This window comes from Trematosphaeria pertusa, assembly GCF_010094035.1.
Source record: "Trematosphaeria pertusa strain CBS 122368 unplaced genomic scaffold BU26scaffold_1, whole genome shotgun sequence".
NCBI classification, from domain to species: Eukaryota; Fungi; Ascomycota; class Dothideomycetes; order Pleosporales; family Trematosphaeriaceae; genus Trematosphaeria; species Trematosphaeria pertusa.
Window position 1 is genome coordinate 282,377 of NW_022987212.1, and position 16,397 is coordinate 298,773.

Here is a 16,397-nt window from a genome sequence, read left to right on the forward strand (position 1 = left end):
GGATGACTTACGCAGCGCGTTTTACGCCCGCTTGTCATGACTCTGCTTCTCAGATAAGTACTTCAACATCAGTAGCGCAAGCCCAGCGAGAGCGCTCTGCCTTATCCTTGTGTACGTTCGCGACTCCGCCACATGTGACAGGACGGAAGGCTACCTTTTGGCCCCCAAAACCCCCGGCACGAACGCGTCCTCAGCCCGCTTAGCAATCCCTCCTCACCAAGCCGCTACAGACGAACGGACGAATAACACAGCCAGGATCTCGCCATCAATGTCCCACACAGGAGGCGAAGAGAACGGAACGCAGCACGCTTCGATATGTTTAGCACACGAGCTGGCGTAGACTAAACTAGGGAGACCCACGAGTGCTTCTAGCCTCGTCGAACATCAGGCCTCCCGCCCTGCATTTCACGTCGAGACTTAATGCCGAGTTTGCGGAGTGCAGAGGATTGCGCAGCTTGGAGTTTCATTCCTTCCTTCAACATGTTCTTCTGTGTTTCAAACGTCTTTTCTGGTTAGCTATACGCTCCCCCACCGTTCTTTTGGACACAAAGCAACCGCTGAGGCTTCGAAAGTCGTACGGTACTCCCCGTCAACACTTTGCTTTTGGCCCCCAGTTGCCACACCAACTTTCAGCCGAAGCGTGTCAAACCTCGATCACTGATCAAGGAGACGAAGGACGTAAGCTAGGGATCGCATCCGTCTGAACCCCCATGGTAGCCTCAAAAGGCGTTTAAGTAGCCTTATAATCCTGCCTTGGCTATCATCCGTTCAAACACCATTTTCCGTTCTCGACCCAAAAGTACTTGGCGGCCGCCTACCCTAGGTAACCCGGCATGGACCACCCCGATCTTCTCTCCCCGACAATCGAACGGAAACACTCTAGAAACTTCAGCGAATACGCTCCAACAAACTCCCCTCCTAGAGAACACAGTCCAAACTCCCCACCAAGCCCACCAAGCGCATACGACAGACCCTACGACCCTCCAGAAATCCGCCATGATGATGGCGACATCGCAATGCAGCACATGGACGAGCCGACCTCCGGCCGCACTGAATCCCCATTATTCACGAAAAATGGCGACTATGGCTTCCTGCCCTCTAACAACGGGTCCACCTTCGACAGCGACACCCGCTCCCTGATCAGCCATGCAAAACACTACAACCACCACGAGTCCCGCAAATTCCTATTCAAAACAGGCGCCTACCGCTTCCTCATCACGCTCGGCTTCAGCATCCTGATCGGCCTGTCCCTCAAAGCCTACGAAGGCTTCCGCGAACCCTTCATCATGAACAAGACCCAAGTGCGCGTCTTCAACTCCATCATGCTCGGACTGTCTCTCGGCCTCGGTCTAAATCTCGCATCGTCATTGAAACGCTACGCTGTCATCCTGCGCTGGTACCTGCTAACGCGCCGCTACGTCTCGCTCGAGGTCTTCGACCTCATCCTTGGCTTGGAGACCCTCACTAAGGTCGGCAAGCTAATGATCATCTCGCTCCCCGGCATCCGCCGCGTAAAACCGCTCCGCAAACTCCCCTGGTTCCGCGAGGCCCGCGACGACGGCACCCGCTTCACCTGGATCGCATGTTTGCTTTGGATTTTGATCAACATCGGCGCGCAGATCCTCGTCGCGGCGTTGTCTCTCTTCTGGCCGGTAGATCCCTCGGATGCGGTGCCCCTCATGACCTACGGCAATGTGCTCGTTGCGGATCTGAACACATGGAGCCTGGACACGCCCGACCCGACCTGGTGGGCAAATAGCACGTCGATGGAAGCGGCGTGGGTGGCGGGGATGGAGGCCATTGTTTATCCGGATAATTTTAGGCTGAACGAGACGCAGACGGATCTGTCGTCTTTGCCTGGAACGCCGCTGTACAAGGCGGATGGGTACTACGAGTACAAGTTCTATAACCGCAATCCGGAGCACCAGTACACGAACTACGTCGTTTCGTCGCGCATCGTGCAGTCCCGCGCTACGTGCGAGCAGCTAGAGACAAGAGGCGAGTATGTCGACCCCGACGATGGTCCGATGTACATGGAGGGGAGAGTAAGTCCCCCTAATCCACCCTTCTACTCTACAAGCTACTAACACTTCCTCCTAGGAAGAAGGCAAAGACTGGGAACACTATCTCCTCCCGCAACGCACCACCGGCTCCATAACCTGGATCGGCAGCACCTACGCGTTCTGCGGCCCACGCTGTACTAACTTCACCGTCTTCCAGGACAGCGACAACGCCGACATCAAGTATCCCTCGCTCTTCCTCTGCAACAGCACCCTCTCCCACATCACAGGCGGCGAGTCCGACTTCACCAACCTCGCAGACTCGGACAAAGAGCACATCTACGGCAACGACGACTTCGCGCGCATCGCCGCCGGATCCATGGCCTGGACGGGGTACGCGCTGAACGGCTGGGACGACCGGCAGACGCGCAGCTACCTGCGCGGCAGCAAGTGGAGCCCGTATCGGATTATCTCGAAAGACGATGTGGAGGATTTGCTGTCGCGATTTACGATTGGCGCGGTGGCTGCGTTCGATGATCATGGGATACGGTACACAGTGAAGAATCAGAACAGCAGGCCCATGCAGGGGCAGCAGCTAACGGTGGACTGGCCGTATGTGCTGGGCTTGCTGGGCGGCATTTGCTTTATCCAGCTTGCGGCGCTGGTGTGTCTGATCGCGTTTGGGAACAAGTCGATTATACGGGATGAGAGCTTCTTCAGCCTGGCGATGTTGTTGAGTCCGGTCGTGAACCGGATTGGGCGCGTGGGGATGAATTTATCGGGGGATGAGATCAAGATGCACCCGAAGTTGCTGTGGAAGAGGATACGGTATGACTATCGCGAGGGCAAGAACGGGGAACCGAACCAGGTGGATATTTTCTTCCAGGGGAGGGATGATGCGGAGGTGAGACGGAGCTGGGCGCCTGGGGTGTATAATTGAAGCGATACCCTGTGGTTCTTTAGAGTAGCATGAATTAATCTCTAGACGTTGACTCCATTTTCTCATGACTCCCTTCTAGCGAAGACCTTTACATTTGTTCTCTCTAGCACGTACACCCAGTGCATGACTTTGGGTCTATGCGTCGTCGTGGAACCATTACTTCCGCTCGGTGACTGCGGTTGCGGCACCTCTATATCATACTTGCCAATCAAAGTCCAGAGCGTGCTGGGGTCCGGGAACCCGCTGTCAATCACTCTCTGCGGGATATCGTCAAGATCATCGTCGAGGATCATGTCCTCTTCCGAGTCTCCTTCTTCTTCTACTATTGCTGTTGCTGCTGGTGCTGGACACAACGTAGGGGTGGGTATTGGCTCTGATTCGTATGCTGGTGTCGATGCGTCTCCGGTCCCCGATCGGGCGGGTAGAGGCGTTGGTGGAGGAAGAGGTATGAAGGGGTATCGATCCATAGAGTAAGAAAGCGATATCCATCGAGCTTTTGGTTTCGTAAGGAGAGCTAGGTGTACGCCGAGAATATGTAGAGGGTGAAGTGGTTCGGGCGATTCAGTCAAATTTGGATTTGACGCTGGATTCGGCGTTGCTGTAATGTGGTACGGGAGCGGAACGACGAGATCCTCCGAGCACGCTATAGAGTCCGAAGTTGACTTATCGACGATGATCGAATAGGCGGACGGCTTGCAGGCCTCAAGAAGCGAGGAGTAGTCGAGCAAGTTTGCGGCCGACCAGCGCATGTATGAAGCACTCCTTGGCTCCTGTGCATCGGGCGGAGGTGATTTCGAGGTCTGGCGCTCATTGGTTTCGCTGGGCTTTTCGCCATCTTTTGAATCTGCCTCTGAAGCTGTGCTATCCCGGTTCTTCCCTCGAAGCAATTCCGGCTCGGCTTTGAAAATGTCTACCTCCCTCTTCCTCCCGACTTCAATTGCGACCTCTGAATAGTCTAGATTATGTATGTGTTCCGGATTTGGGACATGCGCTCGCAGGTGGTAGGAGAGTAACGACGTCCCGCAGCCGATATGCAGTAGCTCCAGCTCTGGCTCCGTTGTCTCTTTCAGCGCAGCAACCAGGTACGGGTCAAGTGCTGTCGGCGCTTCTAGCCATTCGAAAGGATTCGAGTTCGAGGTGAAGCGCTTCTCCCAGTATTCTCGGGAACCAAAGGAGGGTGGTGCGGGAGGCATTGCGACCTGGGATCCGGATCGTTAGAACTGTCCGTTGGTTAGCAGTCGTAAAGCTCACAGTTAGCTTGAGATGGCTCTGAAGAGATCAAATAGCGCGCGCCGCAAAGTTTTTCGGAACATCTATGCCGGCCGCGGCGATCAATCGCTTTCTTAAGTGTGCGTGGCACCTTATAAGCATTATGCAGGCGTCTGCTGGCGCAAGCAAGGAGCAACGAGGGGACCGCCGGTCGGAAGAACAATCTGCCGAGGGTGGAAGAGCTGCGACTTTCTCAGACCATCTCGTTTTCAATTGCACTGCAACGCTCAGTGTCAGTTCGCACAACACAATGGCTAACCTGCAGTCAATTCCGCGCTTCCTGCTTCCACGCGGCTATTTCCTCCTCCTCCGCCAAGCGCGTCTTCTACTGCCTCTTCCGTCAGCGGCCGTTCTCCGCTATGCATCATCATCCTCGAATCCGAAAACCCTATCCGAACAATTCCGCCGAAGGCAGACGCCAGTAATACCACAGCCCGACAAATACCGCCCGCCTTCGCATGGCAAGCGGACGCCGAGGAGCCAAACAGAATACAAGAGCTATGGCCCTCCGATAACAGAGGAAGACAAGAAGCGCATGCGCACGAAGAAGTATCCGAACATGATGAGTCCGCCGGGGACATTCTCGCACTGGTTTCTGAACAACAAGGCCATACATCTGTGGATCACTATGGTCCGTTGAGCTTGTAGGGGCAGAGATCCAGGGCTGCGCTAACTGTTCATAGGGTATACTAGTATCCCTAGCAATAGCTGCCTGGTACATGGACTTCATGTCCAAGACCATTTATGGCGAGCTCGTCCCCTCGCGGAAAGACTTTCTCCGACATCCGTATGAAAGTACCAAGCGCTTCATCGAGACGTACAAAATGCACATAGAGCACCAGTCGCAGCTATCCGCGCAGCAACGCCTGAAGAAGGAGGAGGACGTCGAGAAGCGGAAGCAGTATAGGCTGGCGAGGATACGGGAGGCGGAGGAGAGGGGCGAGGAGTACGTCGAGGATCCGAGGTATTACATTGGCGAGGATGGTGTCAGGAGGAGGAGAGTTAAGAGGTGGTTCGGTATTTGGGAATAAGTGGCGAAGGATGGGATTTATGTTTGTGAATAGGGACGGAGAGTGTATGATACTGTATCAAGAGCAGCTTTGCGTCCATGGTCACGCCTGGGCAAAAGAGACCCCAGTTGCATCGGAGGGAGGAGAATCGCCTCGAATCGCCTCGAACACGCATTGAAACGGGCAGGGGTTTAGTCCTGGGCCATGCTTCGAATGCCTTTTTTGTTCTGGCATATAGTCTGTAGTCAAAGCGAATATACCCTGCTCTAACATCTGGCATTTACATTGCCATCAAAGCCGGCGACCGCACATCGGCGAAACTGCCCTCTCCGCACCGCCGCAAGCTGTATCCTGACCTGTTGGGATGCCGAGAGCTTGATGCCGTTCTGCTCGGCTTTTGCGCGGATGCTGGCCAACGTGTACCACACTCGCTTGCCCGATCGTTTCGGACAAACGCCGTGGGATGCCACAGTCACACAGGCGGTTGCCGGGTCTTTCCGATCGCGATACGCTCCACGAGCCGAAGTTACACAGGACTCGATCCGTCCGGGAGCCCATCACCGCCAGCCGCCGACTCTGCCTTCGTCCCATCTCTCCTTTCGCTCGGCACGGAGGTAGGCGATCTTGCGGCCCTCTCTCAGCCTCCTCACGAACTCGGTCACTTCGCGGTCACTGGCGACAGCACCGGTGCCGTCAGCGCCCTCCCCTTCCAAGAAGCTCTCTTCAAGCCCTCGACATAGCGCTTCCTGCTCGCCGACGGCAGCACTCAAGCGCTGGTACAACGCTGGTGGGCTGAATTCCCGTAATGCCCCATCCTGCTCTGCCTGCTTCGCCCTCCATTGACGCTCGAGTGCTCGTAGCGACAGCAGCCGCGATTGCGTGCTCTCGCGCTGGTGTTGAAGATGGGCTTCGAGTTGATTGAGCGACTCCGCTAGCGCAACATTCTGGGCCAGCAATGCCTGCAACGGCGCCGTCGACGCGGGTATCGAGGGATGCGTTGTCTCAGGATTGTGGACAATCGCGTGCTGGAGGTCGGGCGTCTGCAGCACGTGGTGGAGATGCACGGTCCTGTCCTAGTTCAGTAGCGGGCTTCATGTGTTTCAAGACTGACGTACGACTTGTCCTTTAAAACATCCGGCAGCCAACCATCTTCGGGCGGTTGAACGGCTAGTTGGTCGGGTTCTGCCTGCGACGGGTTTTGCGTGTACGTCTGGGAAGGTGCTTGCGGGTGATGGGCGTAAGGCTGCGACGTCTGGCCCGGCGGGGGAGGCAGTGGAGGCCCGGTTTGCGGTGTCGCGGTGCCGCTCGAGTGCGCTGAGGGCTTAGGCGGCGGCGGAGGAGGGGTAGAGGGGTTGAACTGGAAGAAGTTCTGCGACTGCCGGGGCGACTGGAACGCCATTGTGCTAGCTTGGGAGGTGGTTAAGGGCTGCTAGCGAGGTGTGTAGTCAGAATGCATGTTGAGCTGCGGGAGGGCCTGACAAATTGTGCCGCGCCGTGGTCATGCGAAGGCGACGCTGATGCGGCTTGAGACGAGCGACGTCGGCGGCACGTTGTTCCGCCCGGCCAGTTGCAGCGCCTCTGCCATCGGCCAGCCGATAGATGTGCAAGATGAGATTGCGCTGCGGGCTCTCCTTTTCATCTTCATAAAAGCGCCCCTCTCCAGTTAGCGGGCAAGGCGGCCAGATGTGTCCAGCGAAGGCCCCCTGCCGCGCCGTTTCTCAGCGCGGTGTTCGCGAGCGCGCCCCTGCGTGGAGTGGGGATGGCACTTTCCCCATTCGTCATTGCCGTCGCCAGCCTCGCTTTCCGCTTTGGGATGCTCCTCCCCTGCGGAGCAACTGCTAACGCACAGCGATGAACTATGGCCTGCTAGCTACCCGCTTCGTGTTGCAGCCGTCTGTGAATAACGAGATGCTAGGCTGCTACTAAGTTTTGTGCATATTGAGATGGACGTGTGGTCGGCGAATGCGCGTGGGCGCACGACGGCGCCGGAAGTGTTTCAACCCTGCGTGAAGCCGGCGGACCAAGGCATGAACAAGTGCTGAGGGCGCATGTCAGCTGCAAAGAGCGCAACACCAAGTGCTGACCTCCACCGCAATTTTGGACTCCGAAATGTCCTCCTACACGTCCTCCTATCGCTCATATCAGTCCATCGCAGCTACAAGGCCCTCTTCTCGCCCTGAGCGCAGGGTCCCTAGCTGAAGACGGTTCATTGGCCAAAAGAAAGCGTTCCTGCATCACGCCGGCCCCTGCCCCTGGGCGTCCGCCTCCACTCGCGACCGCCAACCGCCCACGGCCGTTCGCGAGCGCCTCGAGCGCGACCAATTCCAGCGCCGCGATCTGCTCAATTGACCGCTCTGAGGACCCGTTCCCGCTCATGCGCCCATCTCGGTTCAGCGACTCCCCTTTTTTGCGAGTAGGCCAGCCTCGTCCACCTCTCCACCACGCGCGGCGAGCGAGTTGTGCAAGACCATGACATTCGCGGGGGACTGACTGGGAATATGCAAGCCTCCACGCGCCCGCGCGAGGGCGCTCCTTCTACTACTCAGACCTCCTCGCCGCCTCGAGCGAAGCCTGCCTTCCTTGCGTCTCTTGCCATCTCCTCCTTCGCCGCCTTTCGCGCCCAGTCCTCGCAGCCGGCGCCGCCCATTGCTGTCCAGTCCCCGGTTCGACGAAAACCCCTGCCTGCAGATTCGCCCGTTGTGGGACGTTTTCCGGCTGAATTGAACACCGCCCTAAACGTCGTTCGAGATAAAGACAGCAATATCCAACGTGCATCTTCGTCTAATCCTCCGCCGTCCCAGGACCCTCGCCGTACAGACGCAGCGCTGTCCCCACCCCTCAGCGACGAGGACCTCTTCCTCCCTCGGAACCTTGACGAGTAAGCGCTCCTCCAGCCCATGTGTCCTCGAATACTGACCTCAATCGTAGCAACCCACATGGCCAGACGCCGCTGACCGCGAACGCACCGAAGCAGCCCTTCGCTCCTCGAAAAAGTTCCCTAGCCTACGCAACACCTGCACCGGCGCCGTCTACTCCAAGGCATGATAGATCAGCCAGCAGCTCCCAGCTACGCCGACAGAAAAGACCAGAGGAATTGAAAGCGTCAGCGAAAGGATTGCACGTTCGGTCTCCTACTATGCCAAACATGCCCCTGTACACGTCCGAGCCACGCCAGCCAAACTTGAGATTGAAACTGGACGGTGTGACGGAGGACTTCATCGACGAAGACCCATACGAGACGCAGGAGGACAGGGGAGAGGTGCGGCCTCTTAAGCCGAAATCGCCAGCCGGAGGGTTCACATCATTCTTTGGCTGGAATTCGTCCAAACAGAACGGCGCTGACTCGCCAACGACAACATTCTCAGACAAGTCTTTGTCTCCGGCCGCTTCTCCGCGGTACCCCAAACAAAGCAACATGCCTACCAAGACAAAGCCCATGGGACTTGACATTCCTATGGCTAATTCTCTCGCACAACCCTCGTATTTCAACGTCCCAGGAACGCCACTTTTGTCATCGTCGCCCCAAATGAACGCTCATGTCGAAGAGCTCGAGCGCGAGCTTCGGGAAGTGAGCTCGGAGCTCGCTGCTTCCATCCGGAGAGAAATGGAACTGGAGGACGAAGTCGAGCGATGGAAGGCAGAAAGCTCATCCACAATGTCAATCGACAACCGAAGAACCAGCGACTACTATTCAGATTCTGGCACTAGCTCGGTCCGCTTCCCCATCGGAGATGCCGAGAGCAAGTTGGAGGAGGTGGAAATGCTTCGCAGGAAAGCAGAGCAGGAGCGTGCACAGTTGAAGGTCCACATGGCCGAGCGCTTACAAGAAGAGCTTCGGCGCCGGAGGGATCTGGAGGAGCAGGTGCAGCACCTTGAAGATCGGGTTACCCGACCTGGCTCAAAACCTTTGGCCGAAGGGCCCAGAGTAAAAGAACTCGAAGCCTCTCTGGAAGATGCTAAAAGACGTTTGGCTGAAGAGCGACAGGTCAAAGAGAACTTTGAAGACCTACTGACCGCGCTTCGGCAAGAGCTCGAGCAGCACCGGAATGAACGAGACAATCTCCGCGACGAAGTAGTCCCACAACTCAGGGCCCGCCTCGAAGGCCTAGAGTCCGAAGCCGCCGATACGCAAGGTCTAATATATGAAACAACTCGCATGCAGCAAGAGATCCAGCAGCTGCGAAGTGAGAACCAGACGCTGCACAACGCACGGAGAATGCAGCAGGAGATGTCGCAGCAGCAGGTTCGCTTCCAGTCCATCGCTGAAGAAGACAGTTCCCCAAAGAAAACCAATCCCCGCGTCGGCCTATCAAGATCGAACTCCCTTGCGCGAAGCTCTGGTTTTAACAAGAGAGGGTCGTTGTCACGGTCCAACTCCGTTAAGGACAGATCAGGGGCTGATTCCCCGCGGGAAGCACCAATAGCTGGCAATCCCGTGAAGGAGCTGGAAGAGCAACGCGATGCACTTCACAAGGCTTTGAAGCATCTATTGCAGAGACAGGAATTGCAACAAAGGGACTTCGAGAAGCGTATCAAGGAGCTGGAAGCCGAAAGAGACAACGCTCTCAACCTTACACCTCGACGGACCGCCTTCCACAAAGAAGTCACCCATCTCAGAGAGGAAGTCAACTCGCTAAGACGCCGAGCTGACGATGCTTTGGACCAGAAGTGGCAGTGCGAGACAGGTCTTCGCGGATTGCGAATGGACTTGGACCGGGCGCAACAAGAGACGTCTTCCCTTCGTGACCTTCTGAAGGAGCACGATATCTCAATCCCTGAGATCCGAATCGAGAACCAGCCGGTCTCGTTGGACAGGGCTTACAATGAGCTGCGCACGACACATGCTCTCTCGCTCGCCCGCGTAAAACAGATGGAATCCGAAGACTCGCTCGGCGTAGCAGGTGCTGAGGCGGAGAGGACTCTGGACCTTCTCAAGCAAAGCATATCTGACGCGGAGGCCGAGCGGGATTTCGCACAAAAGGAAGCCGAGCAGTATCGCCAGCAAGCTCGCGCTCTGCAAAAGTCGGAGCTCGAGCACCTAGGCAAGGAGCAGAAGCTTAGCACTGAACTCTTTGCTGCAGCGACCCGCATGGACGAGCTTTCCAACAGAATTCAGCTGCAGCTAGAGTCTAACAGCGCGCTACGCAAGCGCCTTGCTGACGCTGTGTCACGTGGTGAGCAAGAGCAGGGAAGGTCGACAGAAAAGATCATTGAGCTGGAGAGACGGCTGAAGGCAGCGGAGGAGAAGGTGATGATCGCCCAACAGTCCTCCGAAGAGGCCATTGCCAGACACGAAGAGGAAGTGAAGGCAATCAAGGACAGCCACAACAGCCATCTCCGCCGCGTCAAATCTGGACTGCTTAGCCCTACCATTCGCTCCCCAATAATGCCCTCCTCTCCAGTCTTCGCCCAGAGGTCCCCTCGTCTCGACAGAACGACTAGCGGACCCGCTATGTCGATGGCGGAAGCCACCAGGACGGAATTGCTAGAGAAGCGCGTCGAAGAGCTCGAGAAGGCTCTCAGGGACGCTGACCACGAGATGGAAGAAGTGGTTGGCCGGATGAACATGGCACAGATTGAGGTTGCCGACCTGCAATTCCAAAGGTAAGCTGACTTGATCCTACATTTCGTACTTGTTTCTAACGCATGCTGCAGGGACGAGGCAATGAGGCAGACAAGGAGGCTCCAAGCAGACATCCTTGCTGAGCGTGAGAAAGTGAAGGCTTTGATGGCACAGAACTAATATCCTAACGAGGCATGACGAGCCATTCGACACGACGATAATTATCCGACCATAATCGTACCCTTCTACTCAGATACATCGAGTATCTGTCCTTTTGGACCGTCTACTTACATTTGGCGTTTCTGGGGCACCGCATTTACGCAGGAGCAACGGTTGCATCCCTCGTGAGGAAATCCTCTCACAACCACATCGCTTTATTACACTTGATTACCGGCCGCCGAGGCTAGCAGGCGCTTATTTTTCTTGTCTCAAGACACTTGTCGACAAACATTCGGCGTGGTCCGCATTTGGCCACATTGTTATATACCCTTCCGTTTGGCTGCGCTCCTGCAGAGAGCCTGGGCATTGAATTTCGGACTCTTTGCCAGTTTGGATTATTGTACCCCCTTTGACATCAAGCTTACTGTGTATGTAATGATCTAATGGTTGGATGTTGGGTCCTCGTCAATCCGCAGGATTGCTGTACTACTAGCTACTATGCAAACGCGTACTCGCGCACCTCGTCTGCATGCAGTGCAAGTGACCTGACTCAGACGACGGCCAAGTTCCCGGGACATGGCCGGGCGGGAAGGAGATCCATATAGTTTCCAAGGTTGGAGTATCATGCCACTGGTGGCCGTAAGGATGTCGTGGTGAACAAATACAGCATTCAATTGTTCCACAGTGCGATGGGCAGCGTACCAGGCGGGAAGGCATGGAATTAATATAGCGAATCAATGGGAGAAGACGTCGGATGCGAGGAGGCGTGGTGCAACAAATTGACGGTTATGGAAAGCAATCCTCCTGCATTGGCAAGTCAGCACACTCGGGTAGCGAGCTGCTGCCCGACGCTGTGGATGCGCCCCAACGCCGTGCTTTGGATGACAGGTGGAAAATGCAGATAGCCTCCCGTCCAAAGCTCGCTGGGAGGACATGGTGCAGCCGTGCTACCTGCACACGCGTGGAAGGAGAGCGTGGCTGCGACTCGGTGCCAGCGAATGTGCTCGAGAAGGAGAAAAGAAGCGGGCACACGTGGGCGTGCAGAAGGCCTCCAGCCAGACAAATGCCGTCCCCGCGATATGGCGAAGGTTAGGCGGGCGTAGTGGTCTCTGTACACGCCCTGCGCTGGGCCGCCGGTGGCATGGTGTCCCTATCGATAGTGCTGCCGCTCGAGTCTAGGGGGTGCAGGCCGCACAAGCGCAGCAGCAGAGCAACCATGCATGCGCAGCCTCAATTCGTAACGGCGCCGTATGGACCCATGTGAAAAAAACGCTGCTCCCCGCACTCTCACCTTCGCCCATTTCTTGGTGAGCGAGCGAGCTCGCCTTCCCGCCGTGCAGCTCATCGTGCACTTCGGCCCGCGTTCGCGGCGAATCAGAGAGTCTGGGCCGAGCGCTAGCATCACCCACTCGCCGTTTGAGAGTTATCCCTGAGTTGAGGTCACTCCCGTCTCCCTCCCTTCCTACCAAGACTTCGCTCTCTCCTCCGCTGCGCCTCTCGTCCCCTCCTCCGCGCTGTCTGCGAGACCGTGGTTCCATTCCCCAGCCAGTCCCCACGGCGCTGAGCCCCCAAAACCCCTCCAAAAAGAATTCCAGGCACCTCCTCCACCACAACACCCCCCCGGCACTACGCACGCACGACACGCCGCCCGCTGAGGCTCCCGCTCCTCGGCTCCTCAGATCGCTTCCCCGTCCGCAATGAACAACCAGCAGCAGGCCAACCGGCTGAATCTGGCCTTTGGCTTCGGCGGAGGCGGCGGCGGCGGCGGTGGTGGTGGTGACCGCAGCAACTACCAGGACTCCGGCCGAGCGTTTCCCACCACCCCGTCGACCTTTCCGCAGCCTGTATACCCCAATCAGGCCGGCCAGCAAGAGGTCTGGGGCGCACAGCAGGGCAATGGCTACGGCGCCGGCTACTTCGTGAGCCCGTACCAGCAGGCCCAGTACCAGGGACAGCAGGGCAACTTGCAGGCGCCCAGCGCTGCGCGGTTTAACGAAGCTGCCAATGGCCTCGCCCAGCAGTTCTCTCACCAGCATCTCGGTGGTGGCGGTCGCTCCAGCAGCCCCTACGGCCGCCAACCTTCCCCGAACCAACAGCGTCCCCGAACTGCCGGCGAGAGAGGTTATCAGTATGGCGGCTATGGCGGCCACGTGCCGAGGCAGCCTTCACTCAATGATGAAGAGCCGCCGCCAAAGACGCCGGAGCGATATTCGGACAATGTGCTGCGCCAGACGAAGGTGTCGGTGAACCTTGTCAGCACCTTCTTCAAGGACAGTGTGCAACGCGCACGCGATCGGAATCAGAGGTGCGCCTATTACAGTTGCTTCTCTTTGCATCATTAACTGACACTTGTCCAGAGCGCTGGAGCTGCAAGAGATCATGAAGGAGCCGTCTATATCTGAAGCCCGCAAGGCTCAGAAGGAGAACAGCATGCGCCGTGCTGAGGCAGAGTACCTCCGATTTCTGCGCACAAAGGAGAGGCCCGAGAACTTCTCGACGCTAAAGATCATTGGCAAGGGAGCTTTCGGCGAGGTCAAGCTTGTCCAAAGGAAGAATGACGGCAAGATCTACGCACTCAAGTCGCTCGTCAAGTCTGAGATGGTCGGTTCTCGCGCCCGAGCTTCGTGCATAAGATGCTAACTTCAAACAGTTTAAAAAGGACCAGCTGGCCCACGTCCGTTCCGAGCGCGACATTCTCGCAGAGTCGGACAGTCCTTGGGTCGTCAAGCTGCACACCACCTTCCAGGACAGCACGTTCCTCTACATGCTCATGGAGTTCTTGCCCGGCGGTGACCTCATGACCATGCTCATTAAGTACGAGATTTTCACCGAGGACATCACCCGCTTCTACATGGCCGAGATCACCCTTGCTATAGAAGCCGTCCATAAGCTTGGTTTCATCCACCGGTAAGGCCACAACACGGCCCGTTCCATTGGGCGGCGTCGATGATATTTGTCTATGCTAACGACACAAAGTGACATCAAACCTGACAATATCCTATTGGACCGCGGTGGTCACATAAAGCTCACTGACTTCGGTCTATCAACGGGTTTCCACAAAGAGCATGAAGCTTCGTACTACAAGAAACTTCTCGCCGGAGGTGCCCACAAGTCCAATAGAGACAACCGGAACTCAATGAACCTAGACCAGATTCAACTAACGGTCAGCAACCGTGCGCAGATCAACACTTGGAGAAAGTCTCGCCGGCAGCTTGCCTACTCCACCGTGGGTACCCCCGACTATATCGCGCCGGAGATCTTTAGCGGGCAGGGCTACGACTTCGGCTGCGACTGGTGGTCGGTTGGCACTATCATGTTCGAGTGTCTTATCGGCTGGCCGCCGTTCTGCGCCGAGGAGCCGCATGACACATACCGCAAGATCGTGGACTGGCCGCGGAACTTGCACTTTCCACCGGATCAGCAGCTGGGAGCAGAGGCAGAAGATTTCATCAAGCGGTGAGCGCCTTTTTCGTTGTCCTTTCTTTTTCAGTAAGCGAGAGCATGCTAACGGTGAGTCCAGCTTGATCTGCGATGCCGAAAATCGTCTCGGTCGCATCGGCGGCGGCAGCGAAATCAAGCAGCACCCGTTCTTCCGTGGCGTCCAGTGGGACCAGCTGCGTCGCATTCGTGCGCCGTTTGAGCCTAAGCTGCAGTCCAACATCGATACTCAGTACTTCCCCATCGACGAGATCGACCAGAACGACACCAGTGCTGCTCTTCGTGCGCAAACTGCACAGGCTGGCGAGGATGTCGCTGCCGAGATGAGCTTGCCCTTCATCGGTTACACCTACAAGCGTTTCGATGCATTCCGAGGATCATAGATACCCACGTCGACTGGTCACGACGCTCCATGACCTGGCATGAGCTACGATTCTAACACTGATCAAGACTTTGTTTCTGCATCATCAGATCACTTCAAGAGCATCGCATGTGGGCCGACGCAACTCTCTTGGCGTAGACCTTCTCTCGCTGGACCTCCTTCCCTTTGCCTTTTTCTTCCAGACTCGCCCTAATCGACTGTCATTCTCGGAGTAATGGTAGTTCTTCTGGACGCAATGCATATGTAGGCGCCGCGGGCGCAGCTGAAGTAATAGCGTAACCACAGTTCTACCCCCCTTTGTTGCCATCCTGCCTGCGGACTGTTAATTTGGCTTTCTGCCAATCTGGTTGCTGCTTGCTTGGAGCTGGAGATGGATGGTCATGGACTGTTACTGGGTTGCGTATATTTTGCTGGTCGGTACCCCGGAGGTGGGATCATTCTCCGGTTGGTGTGGATGTGGAAGGTGGAAGAGCATTCTGGACACTCGGGCATCTGGGCGGAGTACGAGAGAAATCACAATATGGAGGCTCGTCGACACCTGGAACTGCGCTGCTGCCTTGCAATCGTGACTGTGGTGATGCATTTGAGAAAGTCTTTCTACCATGCCATGCCGCTATTAAACCATGAACGCCACACACCATGCCGCTTGCTGAGGACCACCGCCATGCCAAAGCCAGCCTTCGTCCTCTGAATCTTTGATGCTGTCATCCCGAAGCCCTCATTTCTCCATAGCGCCGCACCATTATATCCCGCGCTCGGTCATAACTTCCCCCGTTCATCGCGCCTCGAACTGGACCATACTATTCACCCGTTAGCCCATCCCATATTCCCAAACCCCTCCCTCCCTCCATCCTCTCTTCCCCGCCCTCCCCTCCCCACCCCACTACCCCACCCCTCTCAAATCTCCCTCTACCCGCCAAGAGCAAACTTAAACTCAAAAAAACTCACCGGTTCGTCCGCTTCTTGTACAGCACGCGGTGCCCGCAGTTGCGGCACCGGATCGGCTCGCCGCGCTTCAGCTGCACGTCGCCGTCGCAGTCGCCGCACGTGTAGGAGACGGCGCGCGCGTGCACGTCCACGTTCGAGGTGTCGCCGGCCGCGTTTGCGGCGGTGGTTTGCGTTGCCGAGGGCGTGAAGCCTGTGTAGCCGGCTGAGGACATTTTGAGGGTGGGTTGGGTTGGGGTTGGGGGGTGAGTTGGAGGGAGGTTGATATGGAGGTGCGCTGGCTGGGTGGGTGGGAGGTAGTGCGCGGGTGGAGGAGTTGAGTGGGATGGCGGAGTAGAGAGCGTTCTGGCAGTCGAGATATTTTCGGGATGAGGTGTGGCGCTGGCGTGGAGGACATGGGACGTGCACGGTGCTTATCGATAGTGAATGTGGCGCGTGCTCTTTCCGAACTTTATCTTGGCTTGATCCAAGTTTCCAAACATTCTCTTTTCATTTCCCGCATAGTTCGGAGACAGGGGAGTAATTCATCGCTTAAGAGAGCCGCATCTACTTGTAGAGTAGTCCCGTCGCCGGCCTTCTTATATCCGCGTCTTGAACCGCACCCTAATCTAGGTAAGCTTTCGCGGAGATCGAGAACTCCGGCTGGGATGGAGGAAGACGTCGACGGTAGTTAGTATTCTAAGAAAAGATG

The 16,397-nt window shown here is 56.7% G+C and overlaps 7 protein-coding genes across 7 annotated transcripts; 4 read left to right on the top strand and 3 right to left on the bottom strand.

The window, feature by feature from the left end:
• Positions 1-1,322: 1,322 nt before the first annotated feature.
• On the top strand, positions 1,323-2,940 carry BU26DRAFT_526303 (uncharacterized protein; the record flags this gene model as incomplete). The annotated part of the gene is made up of 2 exons (XM_033830692.1): positions 1,323-2,045; positions 2,101-2,940. 2 exons carry the CDS (start codon positions 1,323-1,325, stop codon positions 2,938-2,940), a joined length of 1,563 nt encoding a protein of 520 aa, XP_033690598.1.
• A 62-nt stretch (positions 2,941-3,002) lies between these two features.
• Positions 3,003-4,133, bottom strand: BU26DRAFT_412777 (uncharacterized protein; the record flags this gene model as incomplete). The annotated part of the gene is made up of 3 exons (XM_033822986.1): positions 3,003-3,183; positions 3,295-3,746; positions 3,855-4,133. 3 exons carry the CDS (start codon positions 4,131-4,133, stop codon positions 3,003-3,005), a joined length of 912 nt encoding a protein of 303 aa, XP_033690599.1.
• Positions 4,134-4,433: 300 nt separating this feature from the next.
• Positions 4,434-5,501, top strand: BU26DRAFT_512562 (uncharacterized protein). Its single transcript, XM_033827407.1, has 2 exons — positions 4,434-4,840; positions 4,893-5,501. Exons 1-2 carry the CDS (start codon positions 4,772-4,774, stop codon positions 5,238-5,240), a joined length of 417 nt encoding a protein of 138 aa, XP_033690600.1. The 5' UTR covers positions 4,434-4,771; the 3' UTR covers positions 5,241-5,501.
• Positions 5,502-5,776: 275 nt separating this feature from the next.
• On the bottom strand, positions 5,777-6,618 carry BU26DRAFT_557110 (uncharacterized protein; the record flags this gene model as incomplete). The annotated part of the gene is made up of 2 exons (XM_033832421.1): positions 5,777-6,287; positions 6,335-6,618. The coding sequence occupies 2 exons, from the start codon at positions 6,616-6,618 to the stop codon at positions 5,777-5,779; spliced, it is 795 nt and encodes a 264-aa protein (XP_033690601.1).
• A 693-nt stretch (positions 6,619-7,311) lies between these two features.
• On the top strand, positions 7,312-11,451 carry BU26DRAFT_443768 (uncharacterized protein). The gene is made up of 3 exons (XM_033824550.1): positions 7,312-8,097; positions 8,148-10,823; positions 10,875-11,451. The coding sequence occupies exons 1-3, from the start codon at positions 7,718-7,720 to the stop codon at positions 10,960-10,962; spliced, it is 3,144 nt and encodes a 1,047-aa protein (XP_033690602.1). The 5' UTR covers positions 7,312-7,717; the 3' UTR covers positions 10,963-11,451.
• Positions 11,452-12,491: 1,040 nt separating this feature from the next.
• Positions 12,492-14,804, top strand: BU26DRAFT_4040 (serine/threonine-protein kinase cot-1). The gene is made up of 5 exons (XM_033822834.1): positions 12,492-13,246; positions 13,299-13,542; positions 13,592-13,848; positions 13,918-14,397; positions 14,462-14,804. The coding sequence occupies exons 1-5, from the start codon at positions 12,639-12,641 to the stop codon at positions 14,760-14,762; spliced, it is 1,890 nt and encodes a 629-aa protein (XP_033690603.1). The 5' UTR covers positions 12,492-12,638; the 3' UTR covers positions 14,763-14,804.
• A 509-nt stretch (positions 14,805-15,313) lies between these two features.
• On the bottom strand, positions 15,314-16,036 carry BU26DRAFT_512566 (uncharacterized protein). The gene is made up of 2 exons (XM_033827408.1): positions 15,710-16,036; positions 15,314-15,561 (listed from the first exon to the last, which is right to left on the bottom strand). Exons 1-2 carry the CDS (start codon positions 15,919-15,921, stop codon positions 15,537-15,539), a joined length of 237 nt encoding a protein of 78 aa, XP_033690604.1. The 5' UTR covers positions 15,922-16,036; the 3' UTR covers positions 15,314-15,536.
• Positions 16,037-16,397: the final 361 nt, after the last annotated feature.